Source organism: Falco peregrinus, chromosome 7, assembly GCF_023634155.1.
Source record: "Falco peregrinus isolate bFalPer1 chromosome 7, bFalPer1.pri, whole genome shotgun sequence".
NCBI lineage: Eukaryota > Metazoa > Chordata > Aves > Falconiformes > Falconidae > Falco > Falco peregrinus.
The window spans coordinates 38,747,264-38,768,448 of NC_073727.1; the positions used below are offsets into that span (position 1 = coordinate 38,747,264).

Below are 21,185 nucleotides of genomic sequence, written 5' to 3' on the forward strand. Positions count from 1 at the left end.
AAATGCGAGTATATATAGTCTGGTATCTTTATAGATGTTTGTTCAACAGTCATCTTAAAAATTTATTTTATATTTGGCATTTGTGTAAAAATGGCTACAAAACTGCAAAATGCCATTATGTCAGCTTGTTTCTTTATTTGCCAAAAGAAAAAAAAAAAAGTTTACTGTTCATGTTCTTGTTGTAATTAACATGTATAATTCAGCTTGCCAACTTCCTCACCCCGTCGGACATCATGCTCGGACTACTAGCTGCTGCAGCTCATGATGTTGATCATCCAGGGGTCAACCAACCCTTTCTGATTAAAACTAAACACCACCTTGCCAGCCTGTACCAGGTAAAACTGCTCATCAAGTTTATAATATGTAAAATGGTGTCAAGGAGTGTCTAAGCAATTTGCAGTGAACTTTAATGCCAAAATCTGGTGGCGGGGGGATGTTGATCAAATCAGCCTGCACTTTAGAGTCCGGACAATTTCAGTTAAGCTTCTCACTGGGTGTCGTCTTACAGCAAAGCTGATACATATGAGAAAGAAGGTGGAAATGTCAGATTTTGTTGAGGACATTTAAGCCAAATCAGTTGCCTGGGTTATTTCTGCTGTAGATCATCTGGGGTAAGGAGCGGTGGGTAGGAGACAATTTGTACTTCATCTTCCTTCAATGAGCAAGTAAGTAGCAGGCATGTTCTAAATTGGCATTGTATTAAAAAACCCTTTTGCTTCATGGGGCTCTAGTAAAATTAAACACATTAAAAAAATCAAAATTAAATCCTGCCATTAAAAAAAAAATAGAAGATAGAGGAAACCAAAGGAAAAGTTGTAGATATTTACACTAATGTGCCTAGAGATATAAAGTACTTTTAAAACAGCCACTAGGTCACACCACAGGCTGTCTACCCCAGTATCCTGTTTCTAAGAACAGCCAGTAAAAGTTCTCACAGAGAAACTTAAGCCTGGGAAAAGTACAGAGTTGTTCCACCTGGTACACATCCTCCAAGCTCTGGCAAGCAGTAGTAGACTTCCTGAAACACCACCACAGACACTCTTGTTCAGTAACTACCAGTGAACCCATCCTGCCCCAATTTTTGTGGTCCTTTTTGAATATATATGGCAATCACTGTAGCTCTGGATTTTACCTACAGCTGTCCTATGTTTATAATCTTTGCGTGCATGTACACGTTATTGTATATGCTCACCTGTATTCTTTACCTTATACTTACATATACATGCTGAAGCAATGCCATAAATCATTTTGGTTGCACTAACTGTTATTCATAGCTACCATCGATTTCTAGCTTTTGGAAGAGTCAACTTCAGCCTTTGTAATAAGGTGTCAGAAATAGAACAGCCCAAGTTAAAACTTAAGCTAACTGAAGAAGACTCCCTATTAGCTATGCACCTTTCTATACATACTTAGCAAATCAAGGGTTCACTGTGCTTACTACTTGAAAAGAGATTCTCTTGTTTTCCCCTACTCAAGCAACGTTTGGGTTTTCCCATAAGTGGATCCTGTAACTGTGCAGCTGTCCAGCCCTGAGGTATGGGAACGGGCTGGACCATGGGAGTCTCAGCCAGGGCATGGTGATGCTCAGACACTTAAAACGTTGTGACTGGCCTTGTCACAAGCTGATGCAGGTTGTTAAGTCATACCCATATGTGTCTGGTGTATTTTGCTCCAGTCTTTCCTAAATGTCAGGCCAGCAGGGTGGGGAGGGAAAAAAGCCAGGGCACTAAGCCAGGAGACTTTGAGAAGGTTATGTTAAGGAGCCTTTGAAGAGGAGTGGGCAGAGCCATTCCACAAAAACCCTGGTCCTATTAAAAGTTATAAACAACTTCTTCTCAAATTAATAGTGGGAAGCAGTAATATATAATTAGGTTGAAAATTCAGGCTAATCTGTAAGAAATGTAGCTAAAATAAAATATTAGTATTTTGGAGAGGTGGTTTCTGCTCAGCTAACTGAGCTTGAAATACTTTCAAATGTTGGTTAGAAAAGGCAGTAACAATACAGAAAATGCAATCTTTCAACAGCAAATTTGATTTTTAATATCCTATTTAGGGACATTCACTGGCAAGTTTGTCTTACGTTATTTTATCTGAAATTGATCCCAGATTGTTTCCAAAGTAGTACACAGTGCATGGATGCCAATAAAAATAACAATGCTGGAAAAAAGTATTGCCGAAAACATTTTTAGTCAAAAATTTAAATTCAGTGAATAGGCTTTAAAACAACAAATTATATTTTTCTCAAAATCAGTACTTTAACATGTGCTTGAAACCGAAACAAAAAAGTTGTAGAGTTTTTGGTTTTTACGTAGCAGAGCCACAGAACTGCTGGGACTGAAAAATGATCAAACAAAAGTAAGTAATTTTAACATAGCTGGCAGTCATCTGTAACTGAGACTGAGTTATCTGTTTATGGCATCTCTTTGCTCTTGATTGTACATTTAAATTAGAATGAGGTTAGTCAGTATTTGACAAAGATACAAAGCATTTGACAGCTTCTGAAGTGCATCTATGAGGAGGAGAATCATGTTTCAGGAAGATAGGTGTCATCACCAATTAGTTCAGAGCTTTCAATATTTATTTTCAAACTAAATCCATATTTTATGATCCAAGGCTTTTTTTTTGTAAACAATAGGGTAATTTCCACAAGAGTGTATTGCATGTGAGGCACTGTTATTTTCCACAAAAACAGAAGTGCCTCATTCAAGTCTCCAGTCTTACAAAGACAGTTGAGAGTATAGAATGTGACAGTAGGGATCTGGAGGTCATTTATTTCTCCTTTGAGGAGCACACCACCATTCCTTGTTACGTGATGCAGACTTTGCTTCTAACTTCCATTTGCCATTAAAATGAAAAAAAAAAAGTTTTATTCGTGCTTGATAATCACTGTCTTAGGTCTCTGTAGACGTAAAAGTCACAATTGAAATTCTGGTTGATACATTTGGCTTATCCAACATTATTTCTGCTGCTTTTGACTGAAAGCAGCATACAATTCAAGACTGCTCTGCTAGAAGCAATCCTGCGGTGTAGTCATCCAAAGCTCCACATCAGACCTAGCACCAGAAAAAGTCATACTGCTTTTTAAAACAAACAAACTCTATTTTACTGAAAAATATGTATGAATTTCCTAAGAAAACAAATGGCATTGATATTGATATAAATGTTGTGGTTTAACTTCAGTAATAAGAGACTTGAGATCTATCTTTGTTCGGGTAGTAGCATAAAAGTCTGGAATGATCCCATACAACACCTGTATTACAAAACAGGTTTCAGAAATCTATGAAAGACTGCTTTACAACTAATATAGATGTATATAAACTAGAATTAGGAAAATACATTTTGGCATCAGTTATGACAGTTCTACATTGCAGTCTTCTTTAAAAGCACCATTTCTAATTAAAGTATCATTTTCAGGTTTTTAACATTGTGTAGTTAAACCAGCTGCTCAGTGGCTAAGAATAGATTACCAGATTGAAAGAAAGTTAGATCCTCTTCCACTCCGAATTAAAACTGATGTTTTCTCTGCACCTAGTTAATAGTGAGTCTTTCTCTCTTCCAGTTATTATCCCTTTCCAAATGCATATGTCAAGTGCAGTGGTTTGAATGGCTCAGGGAATGTCACAGATTGGAGATTTGGTGATAGTCTAAGTAAAAAGTCAATTTTTTTCCTCACAGTCCTGAAGTCTGTGTTATAGCAATCCACTAGTTTTAGGCAGTAGATGTGACAGAGACTTCCTATCATGCAGGCTTTAAAACAAACCTGTTCTACTCAGTTTTTAAAGAAATTAAACATTAGGCAAAGCAGAGCTGAGAAGCCCAGTCTGTAAGCCAGCACATAGACTTCCCTGTGTGGGCTATCTCCCCACCAGCCTTGGCAATCAGATAGCTCATGGCAATTAGTCTTAATAAGGCAGTAGAGTGTTCCTAGATGGAATAACCGACTCTTCTAATTGTTGGCAGCAGCTTCAGGGAATCTGGCTGCTTGTATTTAAGAGGGGAGTCATATGACTTCATGCTCAGTTGTTGCTTGTTAGCTTGACTTTTCCCTCCACCGTGTACACTAAGTGTGGGAAACTAGACAGTGCAGCAGCCTCAGTTGAAGTTCTCCCTATAGCAGCAGGCAAAGAGCAGAAACTTACAGAAGTGGAAATAGTCTGGAATAGGTACCTGAGTTTGCTTTTTCCTTTGAGTAACTACTAGTTGGGTTCAAGAAGGTTCTTGGGTCCCTACACGCTCAGTCCTGTTCCGGCTGTGAAAGCAACTGCCTCCATGGATTGTAATTCCCTGGTAGAGGTAGGTGCCACCAAAGCAGCTCCTCCCAGCAAGTAACGCTGCCATGCTGGAAAGGATGTGGGGGCACAGGGTGCCTCAAGGCGGACCTCCCCAGCTGGGATCTTTTAAGAGCAGTCAGACTGGGGCTGCAGGAGCTGTGCACACAGGCGCTGTCTTCAACAACTGGAAGTCTTCCCAAAACCCAAAGGTGATGGTCAGGCAGAGTTTGTTTAATTTACCTTAGGGTAGGAAAATGGTGGCCTGTGGACCTGGGGTGACTGTTGTGATAATGATTCAGCTGCAGGACTGGGGAGGTGAAAGAAGCAAAAAAATTGGTTGTTATGTCCTATTACATTCCCTTGTTTTCCTTGGTCAGACTGTAGGGTTGCAAAAGTCCACCCTGATGTATTTAGGCAAAAGGAGAAGAGTGATATTTAAGTTGGCTAATGAACAGAATTGCTGTCAAAAGTCATTTAGACGTTGCATAGCTGATCCTGAGTTCTGAGTCTGTCAGCTCTTCCAAGGAGGAGTATTTAGTCTTTGCATGGTTGGAAAGTTTTGGAGTTGGTTTTATTCCCCTCCTCCCCCCCCCCCCCCCCCCAAGTACCAGTGATTCCTATTAGGGAAATAAACTAAAAAAACCCTGAAAAAAACCAAAGAAATACCAAAGCAACATGTCAGTGATTGTGTGAATTCAAAAGCAACAGAATGTACTGCAGAAAATACTGTAATAGGCGAACAATGCAATTTGCACTCTCACCTTTGCACTAATATTGAGCACAAAATTTCAAGACAATTCTGACATGACCAAAATGCAAATTGGATCTTGGTTACCGGCAACGTTTAATGTTTCAGCAGTTATTAGATAAGAAAGGATGGGGAAGCCTTAAGGAGAAAATACTGTTCAGTCCCTCTTGGAGAAGTGGAAGCTGTGCAACACATCCAGCAGGAAAGACAGCACTTACCGCAGCTACACCTCAGAGCTGTGGGACTGTGCAGAAGGGAGCCAGAGACTGACAGCGGCCAGAGAGAGGGTTTCCGAGTCTAGTTTCCTGGCTGGCAGTGATGGGGTCGAGTCCTCGCTCTGCTGCCTGCCCAAAAGGTTTGGCTGTGTTTGGGTTTTTTTGATCCAGCGCTCATCTGCTGCAAAAAACGTAAACTGCCCAAAACAGGGATCAGATGCCATAACTCCCCTGAGAGGGTGCCTATTGCTAGGTGACAAGTCATCTCGTTCACACTGTGCTCGTTGTGGGTGACTGAGGACTGTGCCGTTCACTGGAGGGGGTGCTCCGCTGGGCAGCTTCTCTGCAGCTAGCAGATGCTTTTGTGCATAAGAATTGTGCTAGAGGTTTCTGAACAAGTGAGGCGTTCAGTGATGGAAAGTACTCTGTGAACTAAACAAGTGATGATTGGCAAATGCATTGTGCGTTAGGATAGTAATACAAAGTTATCAGGCACAAGATACCCAATTTGTTGTCATTTACAGACAACCTAGAAAGCTGGGTTTCTGTTCCCTAGCAATATTTCCAACGTAACTTTGGTTCCACTTAATTGGAAGCAAAGAAACAAAAAGGACTCAAAATCTGTTGCAGACTAATTAAGTTACTGAAGTCTGCAGATGCTCAGTGATACCGATACTCCTCTTGCTTCCATGGACCAGCTGCAGGCAGCTTCCAGTTCCCCGACTCCAAGGGGAATTTGGCGGTTTAATTTGCTTTTTCTTATCCACTCTGCATTCAAACTGTAGAAGCTGAGAAGTCAACCTGAGATCAATAGGAGATGAAAATATGATTATGCACTTATGCTTTAATTAATTTGTTAATGAATCTATTAGAACGCAAGCTACCTCCCACTCATCTGAGATTAGCTCCTCTGTTCACAGCAGGACTCAAACTGTAGGACAGGACTCTAGGGCTGATCTTAGCTAGGAAACCTAGAATTTCCTTACCTATAGAAATCCAGACCAATTCCTCAAATCCAAAAGGTGGCTAAAAAGCACACATTCTAGCCTGATGTTACAGCACTTCCAACCAGCTCCAGGTATCATGTGATATGGATCTGTATCTGTACCATGGATAACTGCCTAATCCTTTAATTTATTCCTTTTATTCATCCTCAGAATGTTTCAGTGCTAGAAAATCATCACTGGAGATCTACGATAGGCATGCTTCGAGAGTCGCGGCTCCTCGCCCATCTGCCCAAGGAGGTGACGTAAGTGTCCGCTGCAGGAAATGCATCACTGAAACCAGCCCATGGCTTTCTTCACTCTTCTTAAAAGGACACTGGCAAAGAGGCCCAGGATTCAGGGCAGGCTGAATTCCTGCCCTCTCTGGGTGCCAGTATGAAATCATGAGACAAAGTTACACAGCAGAAGTACTAAGACCTTGCCACTCCTGCAGCACAGGAACGGCCACTGTCAGTGCCAGGAACACTGAGGGTCCCAGCAGGAATGGACCTTTCCAGATGCATTGTTAGCATTTTTCGTTTTACATAGCACCAACTGAATATGGAAAGGTTTAGTGATTAAAAAGCATGAAATAGAGAGAAAAATGAAGGAGTTGGTTGAGTAGCATTGAGACTGCTCAGGACTTCCACACCTGACTGAGGAGGTGTGGTTCAGTCTTCACCGTCTTTTGGGGTGAAGTAATAAAGAAAAGCACAACATCAGCAGCTTGGCCAAGGATGCTGACTTTTTACCTGCTGGTTTTGTGCAGTGTTACTCCCCTCAATAGAGATGGAGCCAATGAACAGCCTGCAATACTAAATTGTAATCACAGGTGACCTCACCAAGAATATAAACGAGTTACCTGGAGGCAGTAAGCTCCATATCCCTCCTGAAACCTTTGCATCAGACCAACAACTTCAGTTGTACTGTATAAAGACTTCAGTCCTTCACAACTTTCAACTGCAACTTCAAAGTTGCAGTATTCACCACCCAGCTCTGAGCAGCTGAAGTAAGATGTGAGCATTTTTCTAGGTGCATCATGCTGTTGTTTTGGGATTTTTTTACTTTGCTAGCTCTTTCCAGAAGCTTTCAGAACCACCTATGCCAACAAGCATTTTTCTTCTACATTATCTATTCCTCCCAAACCCATTTAGGTAGTCAGAACAGCTGCACCCTGAAAACCCCAGCAGAGACTGACCAAACAGACTAGACTGGATCCATAAAGAAAGAGGAAGCTTTATGCTAGCTATGATCCATAGCAGGTTGTTCTGAGCTATTAATGTTCAACAATTCCATGACTGAAGTGGCTTATTTTTGTCTTAACTCCAGACAGGACATCGAGCAGCAGTTGGGCTCCCTGATCTTGGCAACAGACATCAACAGGCAGAATGAGTTTCTGGTCCGTCTGAAATCTCACCTTGACAATCAGGATTTGAGGCTGGAGGATGCACAAGACAGACATTTTATGCTTCAGGTAACTTGAAAAAATATTTTTCCACTATTTTTTTTATTGATTTTGCAAGTCACAATATTTCCTAGTGTATGTCAGAGTAGCATACAATAGCATGTCCAGACATCAGCATCTCCTTACCTATCACCATAAACACTTGCCTTCTGCTACCTGGCACGTCAAGCGAGCATGAGATGCCTCTAGTATTTGCTTGTGTAACATCCTCGAGTCAAAAAGCTGTGAATGCAGCAGATAACAGGAGAGTGTCAAATGCTGAGAAATGAAGATAAGCTGTTAATTATTTTATTTCCAGACCACTGCTTCTCTTGCTAGTTTATAGTCTCTCTTCGGGCAAATGTCACTTCACTGGTGTTATTTTCTGGCATCATGCAGGAGCCCCCCCCGGTCGGTGTTCTTTCCAAGACAGCCTGACATCAGGTGCCCAAGTCCTGGTCCTGTGATGGATGTTCAGAAGCTGCCTCTGCAGAGACAGCTGTTGCCATGGCAACAGGTGCCTCTCTGGTAGATCTGCCCAGCTAATGAAGAAACCATGCTTTATTCAAAAATCAAATAGATTGAGACTAGTTCCTCCAGCTAAGCTGCAGTCATTAACAAGATTTTTCAGAATAAACCTCTACCTGTTAAAGCATTATTGTGATTAAAGTAGCTGCATGTACATGCTTTTCTGGAGAAATGACATTAATTTCACTCTTAAATACATAAAGGAGTTTAAGTATTCATTATAATTTATAAAACTAACATCTACACGTTAACACTTTGTGGAGGTTGCAGGAAAGGTGACGGCTGCAAGGAAAGAAGTGCTGATCTGTTAATTCTTCCCCCTCCAGCAGCGTGGGAAATACAGTAAGCTGCTCACCTGTCCTCCATCAAACAGCCTTCTGTCAGATTCCTGCGTGGACCATGTAGGGCAGGATGGTGGGCTTATCATATTTCTGGACAGACTAGGCAAGAAAACTGTGCAAAGGCAGAGGGATTACAGATCTCAACTACTGCAAATAGTTTCTTATGCACTTTCTTGAAGATAGGGACTAGGGCACAGACATGTTGAGATTTACTTACCTGGTGGATTAGTTGTGGAAGAGGAAAAGAAAAAAGAAATAATTAAGAAATGTTGATTAATCAGGGTAAGTTAAAGAATGTTTGAAAGGTCCTTGTAATGGACAGTAACATTAAAGGCTAATCAGTTTAATCCACAGAGAAAAGTGACTGGGAGACTTCCCTCTTCCAGTTCACAGGTCTGAATTTACACAGGAAATACTTCTTATGTTTTCCTCCTGGGTGCCAGAATGATTTCTGACCTCTGTCAGGCTATGTTCAGTCTGTGAAGAAATGAGGCACATGACATCTTGTTCCAGGGCAGTAAGACAGACAATTATACGTTTTACTTTTCTGAAGCAGTTACTTGATTTTAAAAACCTCTTGGCTTGCTGTACTCATTCCCCTGTATAGCACTTAAAAGTACTAGTTAACTAAGTGAAACCAAGCCAGGGGCAGTGCAGAGCACCCTGTGCTTACCTTTGTAAACAAAAATATGCCGACATTAAGATTAAGTGTAATTGAAGTGAGATGCAAGGTCACTCACTGAGACCACAGGGAAATGATGCCCAAATACACCAGCTTGGCTCTTCCCTTCCTTGTCATCAGCCATGGGTGCTGAGCCAGGCAGTCAGCAGGAGCCAGCCTGAGGCTTTTGTTGGCTTATTCCATGCAAGGAATATCCAAAACACTTTGCAGCCTTGGAATTTGGCCCTCCTCTTGTTCTTACTACGGTAAAGCAGGGGGCTGAATGCAAGTTTTGTTTGCAGCTTAAATAAATGTTTTTTCCTCAAAAGGCCTATTTAGGTGAAGCTGAGTCTCTAAAAGGTGATATTAACCGTTCCCAGCACCGCTGGTAAGGTGTGGGAGTTTCGTGACTGCAGATTTACTGCTGAAGCACCGCTATACAGTAACTTCCTTTCTCACTGCTCCTTTTCTTCTTTGCTTTCAGATTGCACTCAAGTGCGCTGACATTTGCAACCCTTGCCGACTCTGGGATCTGAGCAAACAGTGGAGTGAACGTGTCTGTGAAGAGTTTTACCGGCAAGGTCAGCAGTCCTCTTTTCAGGCTTTTTGTGTGGCGAGAAGTAGCATTCAGCCTACTCAGTTTGCTTTGAAATGTCCCTCAAGAACAAGCTGTTGAAGAGACACTTTGCTTCATTTCAAAAGTGGGAAGGGGTACAAGACCAGCAGCTATTTCTTTGCCCTCACTGCTCCTGTGGCAGCATCAGGCAGGAGGGAGGGTTCTACTGTGCCTCAGCACTTGAGCCCAGCTGGAGAGCCGGTGGCTGGATTCTTCTCTGAGAACTCCCCAGTCCCCGTTAGCATTTCTGAGCTGTAACGGTGCCAGGGCTACACTGCACCAAAGTCACTACACTGTCCACTCTGTTTTATCTTGCTTTTCATGCTCCCACTACAACTCCAATGGGAGCCTTACTCTCGCCGTTTCCCAAATATGGCACATTCTTCTGCCTACAAATGCAGAGAAAAGGGTTGAAATGCACTTCCCAGCATGCTGTTGAAAGGGCCAAAGCAGGCAAGCCAAAGCTCAGCTAGGACATACTGCAGATGTTTTCAAACCCCTGCAGAGAGCGCAGGCAGGCAGGGGTTTTTTTGAAACACAGTAATTATACCATTTGGCTCTATCTGCATGGGCAAGGTCATGCTGTGCTACAACACAGGGTGCCGCAGAGTTTAATCACTGCTAAATTCTTTGTTTGGAACATCCTGAGCGCTGAAGGCAAGTGGTACAAACACTAGAAGAGCACACAATAAAGTTCCCAATTCACTTAAAATTCTGCACTACAAAATTAAGCCACATCTGAGCTGGCACCTGGTACAGTTAGTCCATAACAAGGACAAATAGGCCAGAAAGTTAATTTTCAGCCAACATCAGTTTGAACTGCTGAAATGTCTCTTAACTTTGATGCTTCTGAAGCACATAAGAAACTTGCCAGGTACAGATTTATTAGTCAGATGTGTCAACGCACAATCAATATCCAGCTCATGCGGACAGAGACCCATTTGTTCATTACCACACCTTGAGTGTATTGAGGAACCATGCTGAGAAAGAGACAGCACTCTCAACTCTTATAAATGTAAGCTTTTTCCCCAAGACTCAAGATCTACTAGTGTAACATCTAAAATATACCTGTGAAAGGGGATAGTGGAGCATATGAGACCAGTTAGAGGTGTAACAGGGAGAAAAAGCATTTCATGTGGGAGAATATGCAGAAACCGTGGTCTGACTGTCACTGGTGGTTGTATAATCCTGCTAAGTGACACAAAATAGCATATATTTAGGTACCGTTATCACTTTAAAATATTATTGTAGACCTCTCTGCCCCCTTACACACAATGCTGGGGCCTGAAAGTTTTTCTTGTCACTAAGTTTAACACTTGAAAACCACAGACCTCATGGTTTTATTTTTAACTGTAGGTGAGGCAGATAATACCACAATTAGTGCCTTGTTTAATCTTTCTTCTGCAATGCATATAAAGTTTCAAAATTTTTTATATCAGACATTTCTAATGTCATTTTAATAGAAACTCAGATCCTGGTCTTCCAGTCGTCTAGTGCACTACACTACATATATTAGCAAATAAAATATACAACTCAAGTACATTTCAGGGAGCACCTGATGTCTACAGCAGCCTCTAACACAAACCTTTCCTGCAAAAATACTTCAACTTGTTCTCTGATGTTTTGAAGGTCAATGAGGACAGAGGGTCAGTAATGCAACTTATTTGTTCATATGAAACTGGAACTGGCAAGAAACAAGTTTCAAGAAAATGGCTAATATTTAAGCAACATTAATGATCAGTTTCTCTAGTGAGGTTTTAAAATTGCTGGGAAGGTTTTCTCCAGCGTGAAAGTTCTCAACAACTAATTCTTGCAGTTACTTTTATAGCAACTTGAAACATAAGAAAATTGACCATCATTTATGTTCTTACCCTGCAAAGGAAAATCTTATTTTTGTCAATTAAATGACTTGTCAAAGACAAGAAGATGTTGGTACACTTCGAGCTAGACAAGCCAACCATTTTGAACCCAGAGGGGAACCTATAGAGGGGAAGGCACTGGAGTTAGACACTCTTTTTCTCCGTCAAAAATTTTTGGAAGAGGTAGAAGAGAAGACAGTCAAACAGCACATTTAGAAACATGACAAACTGTTATTTTGTCTTGGTTTTGCTGAATTGTTCCTTTTGATTGTTTGTGAAGCTAAAAATGTTTCCTTGATATTTTCTAAGTATCTAATTAAAACTGAAAATATTGCCCTCACATTTAAGAAGAAATTGTATGCTGCAGAGAAAAGAAAGGCAAGGCTTTAAAATGCACGTGGTATTTTATATGGGGCTATAGAACCTGAGTAGCACAATAGCATTTAATTCAAAACTTTCTGCTAGTGTGGAGGAAAGAGCTTTTAAACAAAAACAGTGGATTTAAAGCAAAGTGTTACTTTATGGGTTGAATTCAGTGTTTTGTCAGATCTGTCTTAAGGGAAAGTTTTGCAAAACCAGCCCTCACTACATCCTTATTAGTACATCAAATGGATGAAATACTACTGTCTGAAGGCAAGTGGCACATCTTAGTTTCTACACAGTTAGTCGTCCTTCCCTCCCATACGTAGACAGAAGAGGTCCTGTACCTCGTACAGTAACCAAGACTGCACCCTGGCAGTATCTTAGAGAAGACTCGCATCACAAAAGATAAATGTATTGGACTCTCAGAGTGTTTATTTGGAAAAAAACCCCAAAACCATCACACCCAAAACCTACCTCGTTTACAGCAGTCTTTAACTGCTTGCATGGGTAAATAGAAGCTCTCCAGCAGGACAAGTGTTTGTTGTCTGGATGGCAGAAGACAAATGAGACTCCCTGAGCTGCTTTTCTACTGAATTCTTAAATCCAGCTGGCTCATGGTCCTCTGTAACCACTCTAGCATATGCACGATCATTGCTATTGATTACCTTCAACTACACAAAAAACATCTCCTGCCTTAGCTATATACAGAAGACTGTCTTGCCATGACCATTGCTGCATCTGCAGGAATAGTTTCCACAGACTGTAAGCATCTTCTCGGTGCCAAATTTGGCCAGTTCTGCAGCAGCAGTAGTCCGAGGTGGCATCTGGGGTGAGCAGATCCCCCAGCCAGGCTGTTCTTCAACAATTTGAAACAGATCCCAGGGCCTGTCACAGCAGGAGCCACCTGCAGGAATCTTCAGGGTGGTTCCAGATATGCACCTAGACATCTCCTGCTCCAGTTGGTCAAATATTCTGCTATGAAGGTGGCTAGGAGTTCAGTCAACCACTTTGTTTTAAGTCTGTCTGCTGTCCGGAATCAGTCTTGTGCAGATGACTCTCTGGGGACTTCCTGCACCATCCAGGGAATTAGTGATGTAAGTACAGTGCAGCAGCACAGGCTGATACCCTGATACCCAGGTACACCACACTAATAAGACAAACTTTTAATTTCATTCTTTTTCCACATTTATGGCTTGAACTCCATAGCTCTTGACACATTAACACATGTTGCCTGAGCCTGTGCTCTGGCCCTTACTAGTTTGTTTGTGCAAACACAGCTGCCGACTGCCAGGCTCCATCACACTGCCCTTTAATGGTGATTTCTGCAAGCACACAGTAGCAACTTCACACTACAGTACTGATGGAGACACGTTTCTTCTAAAATTTCTGTTCTGCAGTTTTCTAGTAGGAAGAAATTTAGCAGTGAGTAAATGATCTAGAATGTCTTAAAAATCTTTCATGTGAGAGAATCAGGGTCCTTGGAACACTGTAATGCTCAGATTTAATGTTCATTCAGTAGTCATGTTTCCTTGGAGAGATTTTTTTCTTTGTATGGATACTCAATTTATCTGATACTTAAAAAGAAGTCCAAAAAAGGTATTTAGGCATTTAACATGGTCATAATTGGTGGAATAATTCCAACTACTCAAGTCCACACAACTGCAGTCACGGTAAGAGTCTGGCATAGGTATGGAAAAGACATAAAAGTGGCAGAAAATTATTTTCTCTTCTGCTTTTTTTTTTTTTTTTGCAGGTGACCTGGAACAAAAGTTTGAACTGGAAATAAGCCCTCTTTGTAATCAGCAGAAGGATACAATACCAAGCATACAGATCGGTAAGTATTACTTTCATTCTCTTCTCTCCATGTTTATTTCAGTATGGCACAAGCTCAAAGAGAACCTTTTTTTCCTCCCCTCCTCCCCCCATCTATTTGTTTTAACAATAAGAAATGCAGGTACCATAAGATTCACGATTCACATTCTGAATAAAAATGTTCAAAAAGGAACCTATTCAAGCCAAATATACAACAGAAAGACAAAGAAGTCATTATACAGTGAAAAAAGGGGCCATTCTACGTTTTAATATCTGTGGAGGAAAAATTGCAGCCAACATGTGATTAAACACTGGTTACTTTCTAGTCTGAGATCTCCTCAGAGAAGGATGCTGCTTCTCACAGATTTTAGTTACATATACAGATAGAGGCACATGCACTAGTCAAAAGCTGTGCATTTCAAAAAGAATTGATGGCTGCTTGAGGGTTTATTGTTATTTCTTGTCAGGATTTTTGCCACTCACCTGGCTGTTTCTTCTCAAGGCATTCTGTGGGGCAGTGCAGTCATGGAATGAATTTGTTCCTCAATTGCTGTCCTTTGTGTGTTTCACCAGGGTTCATGACGTACATCGTAGAGCCACTCTTCGAGAGGTGGGCCCAGTTTACAGGCGATACCCCTCTATCTGAAAATATGTTAAACCATCTCAGGAGGAACAAGGCCAAGTGGAGAAGTTTACTCCACAAGCAACACAGCAGTAGTAGGAGCAATGACCACTCAGGTCAAGTGACTGGCAGCCAAGAACAGACTTTAAATGAAGAAGAGACTCCTTAGTGGCAGCTTTGCACTTTTCCTTATAGCACTGCTATCTCTGTCTTGATCACAGCAGCAAACAAAATCGTGGGGAGCTAGGAGCCTGTTGTCAAGACCATGGAAAGGGAAGAAATGGCAAAGCAGACGCTGTAAGGGTCCTCATGAACAAGCCCGTGGTTCTGCTGAGTTCCTTTCTGGATCTCCTTCACGTTGCTCTCCCTTCTCTTCATTCTGTACATGTGCGATGCCATTCATCACTTTTGACCATGAACCGCCTGAATGCAGAGTCCCAGTTAGCAGTACTGAAGCCAGGCTGGTGATGGCTGCTGTGAAGCAGGGAGGATAACTGAAACAACAGGGGAGAAAGAGGCACTCTTGGTTATATATTCATTTACCATGAGTCATACTGTGACATATGTATATAGGCCCAGAGCACCGTACGCTTTCCAGGCTGGCAGCTGGGCTGCACATTAAACCACCAGCATCTTCAGCATCCAAAGGACACTGGCTGAGTGACGCAGTGCTCACAGAGGGCAGAGAGAGTCTGGTTATTTTAGTAATTAAAACAAAAACCTTTTTAACTTTTGTATTCTGTGCACTAAACAACAGATCTATAAACCTTGGACTGAAGTTACTCTCCATATACACAACTCCAGTGTAACAAGGCTCATTTTGGTAATCATTTTTATGCCACTTTGGAAAAGACGGGCATCTTCTCATTGCAAGGAGCAGTATTCCCTCGCAGCCAAAAGGGAAGGTGTTGTACAGTCTAAACCTTTGAAACATGAACAGATCTATCTTTTGAGTACTGTTTCAAGTAACATGTTTATAATCATATATGTACATTTTCTGTAAATACAAAGCGCTACTGATTCCCATGCCAAAATACTGGAGTACTGTGGGATTGCTACCTGTAAAAACATTGGCACTGTGAACAGAATACTGTTAGTTTTAATACAAGAGAAAGCATTTGTAAATATGGTATAGAGTTTATTAATATACACCATTGTTTGTGGATAAAAGCCTTAACTTTTAGCATCCTTCATCTTCTGATAGCTGCCAAAATCATATGATCACAAGATATGATTCTGAACTGCCTTTCCACTATCCAAGGTGTATCAAAGGTCATTAAGGAATGAAGGCTGGCAGGATAACTTCTTGAAAACTTCAAACACATTCCATATGGGTCCGTGTTGTTAATCCATGGCACCTTGCACATTCAGTCTAGGCAAATGCTTCACCGAGCCTGAAGTTTTAAGTTCAAAAAAAAACCAAAACCCCACAGCAACACCACATAATTTGACAGTTCAAGCTGAGTACCTTTTATTGAAGAGTGTGAACTTCTATTAAATAGCTTAGTGATTTACAAAGCATGACATTCTAATAGTTCTGGAGTCCAATTGTTTTCTCAAGAGAAGTTGCAGTGCAGCTGATTTTTCTCCCCCACATTCCCGCCGCCTTAGATAGCCAGCTAAAAAATGCATTTGTATTTTTTCTTTTAATCAAAAAAATTCTTCAACTGACTTTGAGATAAGTCTCAGTGAAGGAAAATGTGTTGTAGTCAGATTATTAAGAAAAATCCTCTTAACTATCATAGTAGCTGAGGAATTTTCTATGGTCTCATGTTTGCGAAAGATACATGGCCTTATCTATGCCATAAACAACCTCAGTTCAGATCATCTTTATAAAACTTTTCTTAAGTTTCCATCATTTCAATGAGATTGTATTCTCAGACACTACTGCATTGCACCAAAGCAATTGTCCCCTTCTCTTCTGCTCCCCGCCCCCCCCCCCCCCAATTAATTGCATTCAGGTAAAGTATAGTGGTGTTGTAAACCCCCAGTATATCAAATCTGTATAGCTGTTTCCCAAAAGAACTAGCAGATACGGCCATATAATCATGTTTGGATGTGAATACCTTGGAGAGGCCAACAAAGAAAAAGCGATTTAAGTTGGTGTTTGAGAAAGATAATATTTACTTATAAAAGTGCAAGGAAAGATATAATAGATTTTTTTTTCTCAAATATAGGGAATTTTGACTTGGCTAGAAAAAGTGTTCATGCTCATAAGGTGACTAATATGTTAAAGGAAAGGAAAAAGTTTTAGTAAAGGATGTTTTACTCTACTAATTCATTGGACATGTATCTTCAGAGCAGGAGGCTGAAACCCAGTGAAGTAGGAAGGTGGAAATCACTGTGAGAACACAAAGTATCCTGAAAACAATGTTGTTCTACTGTTTTGTAAGCTGTAAGCAGTAGAAAACATTCTCCTTTCCTTTCCCAAATGGGACTGACATATTAGAAGTACCATAACAAGCAAAGAGAGAGAGTTGTAGTAGGATAAAATTGTTTCTAACTACAGGACATAAATGCCTTTTTAACCACCTGATGGTGGGGGTGGAAGCATCACCACTTTGCAGGTTTTTAGGTGTATCTTTCCTTCTGACAGATTTAGGACGATTATTAGGACATTATGCAAGCAGTGTAACATGCTGCTTAGAAGCACTTGAGTACATACAAAAGGATATAATTTGCCATTTTGTCTTTTTGCTAAGAAATGGAAGCTATTTTCCATCTAATTCAAAGATTTTTTTAAAAATGTTCTGAAATTTAGTTAAACAAACCTGGTGCTCTAGCAGCATAAAAAGCTCTTAACAGATACACTGTTGAGCTGTTTCTGAGCAGCTTCCAGAAAACAGGTCCAACAGGAAAGCTTAGGTACAAATCAAGTTCTGTTACAGCTACAACAAAACCAAGACTTACTCTGTAATGAGACCCTGCAGGGTCTGTTACAAGTCTCTTACCAAGTTAAAACTTCCCACCTTTGAAAAGCTGCTCTTGAAATGAACAGGTTGTGGGGTGTTTAGGTGCACTGAACGTACTTGCTAGATTTCAATCACCTTGTCTAATGAACCAATGCTTGAAGTAGGTTGAGGGTGGCTTCAGAAATGCTTCTGTACGTGGGAGCCAAACCCATCACACGAGTTTGGTTCTGGGCCAGTTTGCCTCAGGTGCTCTAGACGGAAGTGTGCTGAAAAGTTAGGCTCTGGCAGGAGATGCCTGGCAGCCAGACTCACTGGGGTCTGTAAAGAAAAATGCTACAATTTGATTTTTCATAGAAGCCAAACCATACCCGATACAAGCAATCCAACAGCACCAGTGCTCAGTATGTGTGGTTGTGATATATATTGGGTATTCTGTAGTCTGGAGGACATTTCTGTACTGGGATTTCTCTCCAGGATGCCAGCAAGAATACTAGATGCACAGAATAGAAAAACATCTATGCAGATAATACAGTGGCCCTATTAGCCACTTTACAGAAAGCCCTTGTAAATTATTTTTCTTTCTTATTGGGCCAGTGCAGCTAAAAGATTCTGAAGTTTTAAAACTGAGTTAGGTTTTTCATATAAGCAAAGAAGCAGAAAACTGCTAAAAGCAGGAGCTTAAAATGTTTTTATGCCCCACAAATACAACTCATTTGATTAAAACCTAGTTTCTTTGAATGCACATTTCATGCCATCAAAGAGGCAAATTCTGTATAAATAACAACAACAATAATAATAATAAAGGGGTGATAAATCAAACTTTTAGGCTGGCTAAAATAATGCATACATACGCATTTTCATTAAGTAAATATTTTACCTACATTTGGGTTTTTAGGGGTCAACATTCCAGCAGCCAGCCAGAAGGGGGTAAAAAAGGACTCTTGAAAACGTGTACCTTTGGAATACAGAAACAGAGAGAGGAGTAGCTGAAACTAAGTAGAGTCTATGGAGGAAAAGAACCCACATGATCTGCAGTTGTATCTAACCTAATCTACAACTTGGGTCAATTAGTTTTGTATAAACTATTGGTTTTCATGAAGAAAATCAGTCTCCCCAGTGATCAATAAGGCGGCTGCTACCACAGTAAATGAGATAAGCCCATTTTCACACTGCATAGCTATCCCACAAGCTTTTCCAATCTGTAGTTGAAATTTCTGTTAGAAGTTTCCAACAAAACAGAGACAGAATGCATACTAGTCCTTCCAAATGGACTCTCCTGAGAAAGGAGAAACACTCAAGTTATAATTTCATTTTCAGGTATCAGTCAGGGTACCAGCCGTAATTTATAGCCTTATATTTTAAGTCACTTAGCTGAGTTGTCCATAAAGTATGCCCCTTCCACTCCTGATACCACCATCCCCTGCTTATGACCCACAAAAATCAATACTTAAATTTGAATTAAAGTCCTGCAAATGCAAAAAAAGCCACCCTAAAACACAAACAAAACAAAAACCCAAGGCAAGCTTCATGCCATGAATATGTATCCAAATTACTTTGATTGGTGCAAACTATTATGCTATTATTTGTTTCTATCATGCATCTAATATTTTAGGTACATAAACTTTTAAGTGCAGAGCATAAGTTTGACTTGGATGTAAAATATATTCTGCTTATCTTTGAATTCAAGATTGTATATGTCATGTTTATTGTAAAGCATTTTATATATACATATTCACATACCTTCTACAACTCTATGGGCCAAACACTGGTCCCACCAACTTCACTGGGACCAAGAATTAGCCCCCATATGTGCGTATATATGCCATATGCATCATTCTGAAAGGAAGCACTAGATTGTGTGAAAATGCTGTGACTGCTATGCAGTGATGCCAAGAGACTTAACTGTATCTTTTTTTAACATACTGCTGTAAGTATTCATCATGTCAAAGAATGACAACTAATAAAAAAATTAAAAATAATTTAAAAAAAAGGAATTAATTGTCCAGAGTTCTTTGGTAGAGCCAGTTGATTGAAAGCATCTCCTTCATTTGCATAAAGCATCCTGGTTTGATAAGGCAGCAAAAGTCCCGCTGCATCCATCCTCCTACTGCCTCTCCTCCCTACCACTTTCCTAATCACTTTCCTAGTGCACTGTTTTTGAGAACTTTTCTCTAACTTCACCCTTTGCCTTGCTGTAGGAATTTAAATGGAGATACCAGCAAGGGAAGTCTTTCCATATATTTCTTCTAAGCATATAGTAGAAGGATTTTCAAACCCCTGGGAACATTTTTTCCACTTCAGTAAAGAAGAGGGAGTTGTCTTTTACTACTGTTTGAATTCCCATAACTAGTTCTCCTTAATATCATTGGTCAGTTTTAATCTCCGTTTTCTCGTTCCTCAGTTGCAGACCATGTTATATGTATGTGCAACATGACAGAAGTTCTGAATTTTAATTGAAGATATGGAAAACTATCGACATTTCTACAATGATAAGTACTTCAGAGTGAGAAATACTTGTCATTGCTGATGGGTGTTTGTCAATGCAGGGACTCTTCTTGACTTTGAATGATCTCTAAGGCCTGAATTTATTTGTACCTCAGAGTCTTCAGTAACAACATTCACACAGTTTGTGCAGTGCAAATGCTACAATTGAACTGAATATAGGAGCTGGAAATATATTTGCTTTCAGCATTATTTAGCCAAAATTTTAAATTTACTTTCTTATGATAAAAACCCCCACCCTTCATAATCACAATAAGAAGTGTTTTCACGTGTCCCCCAGATGCAAGCTGAATTGCAGAATAGATTCTAGAATTAAGTCCCTTGGAGATCTGTCCTATATATACAGGGAGTTGTGATAGTTTATCCAGGAGAAGTTTTACATAGTCAGCTCTGGAAAACCACTCACAATTTTCCACAACAGAATTAGCAGCGTTATTTTTAGGTACAGCTAAGTCAATATATCCTCCTACTTTACAAAGGCACTGTCCGTATGGATGCTGATGTTTAATGGTTGAAAACAAATAATGTAGACTAGTAAGTTGAAATGAATCACTGAACTTGGCAGCAAAAGAAAAAAAAATAATATGCCAATAAAGACTTAAATGTGGTTTAAAGCTCAGGTGCAGAATCTTGGAAATACAACTATTCATTAAGAAAAGAAGCAATACAATATGCATGTGACGATTATTTAGGTGACAGTCACTCCTTTTCCCTAAAGGTGAGGAAGGCAGGGTCTCTCCAGTGTCCAACACAGTCCGGTCCTCTCTGAGCTAACATGGGTGCAGTTAGAAAATACGCTGGTTTTAGCAACAAGACAGGCTTACGGTGTTCCCGCTCCTACACCTCTCGATCTTTCAGTGATGTGCACAGTGCAGTCTCAAACAACTATTTTGACTATATTGAGGGACAGACAGAAAATGAACAGCAGGATAAAGTGCTTAAATTGGCTCTGCCACTAAAACCAGCGGATCACCTTACTATATCCTGGGCTAGTTTGGGTCACAGGCAACGTTTTAACTAAACATCACGTAACAGCTCCATCCACGACAACAGAACTTTGCTACCAGCAGCACCACTTCCTAGAAGCTACTTGGGTGTCCACACAGGGCCACATAGACCTAAACATGCAAGGAAACAGCAGATTAATTTCATGTCAGATGATTTGATGGTAGTACGCCTTAGAGAGAAGACCCTACGGGACTCTAAGTATATTGTACTAGATTAGGAAGGGGACCTGTGTGTCATACATTGCAACTAAAATGGAGTATTAAAATTCATACAAAGAGGGATAAAGAGGAGCTGTACTAA

The 21,185-nt window shown here is 40.5% G+C and overlaps 1 protein-coding gene across 2 annotated transcripts in view; it reads left to right on the top strand.

Annotated features, from left to right (window-relative positions):
* PDE7B (phosphodiesterase 7B) overlaps positions 1 to 19,365 on the top strand; it is a 180,980-nt gene extending 161,615 nt beyond the window's left edge. For both annotated transcript variants that reach the window (XM_055809859.1, XM_055809858.1), the window contains 6 exons: positions 204 to 335; positions 6,392 to 6,483; positions 7,547 to 7,691; positions 9,676 to 9,772; positions 13,783 to 13,863; positions 14,415 to 19,365. In XM_055809859.1, coding sequence (XP_055665834.1) covers positions 204 to 335; positions 6,392 to 6,483; positions 7,547 to 7,691; positions 9,676 to 9,772; positions 13,783 to 13,863; positions 14,415 to 14,632 — 765 coding nt within the window. In that variant the 3' untranslated portion in view covers positions 14,633 to 19,365. The remainder of the gene's footprint in view (positions 1 to 203; positions 336 to 6,391; positions 6,484 to 7,546; positions 7,692 to 9,675; positions 9,773 to 13,782; positions 13,864 to 14,414) is intronic.
* The last annotated feature ends 1,820 nt before the right edge of the window (positions 19,366 to 21,185 follow it).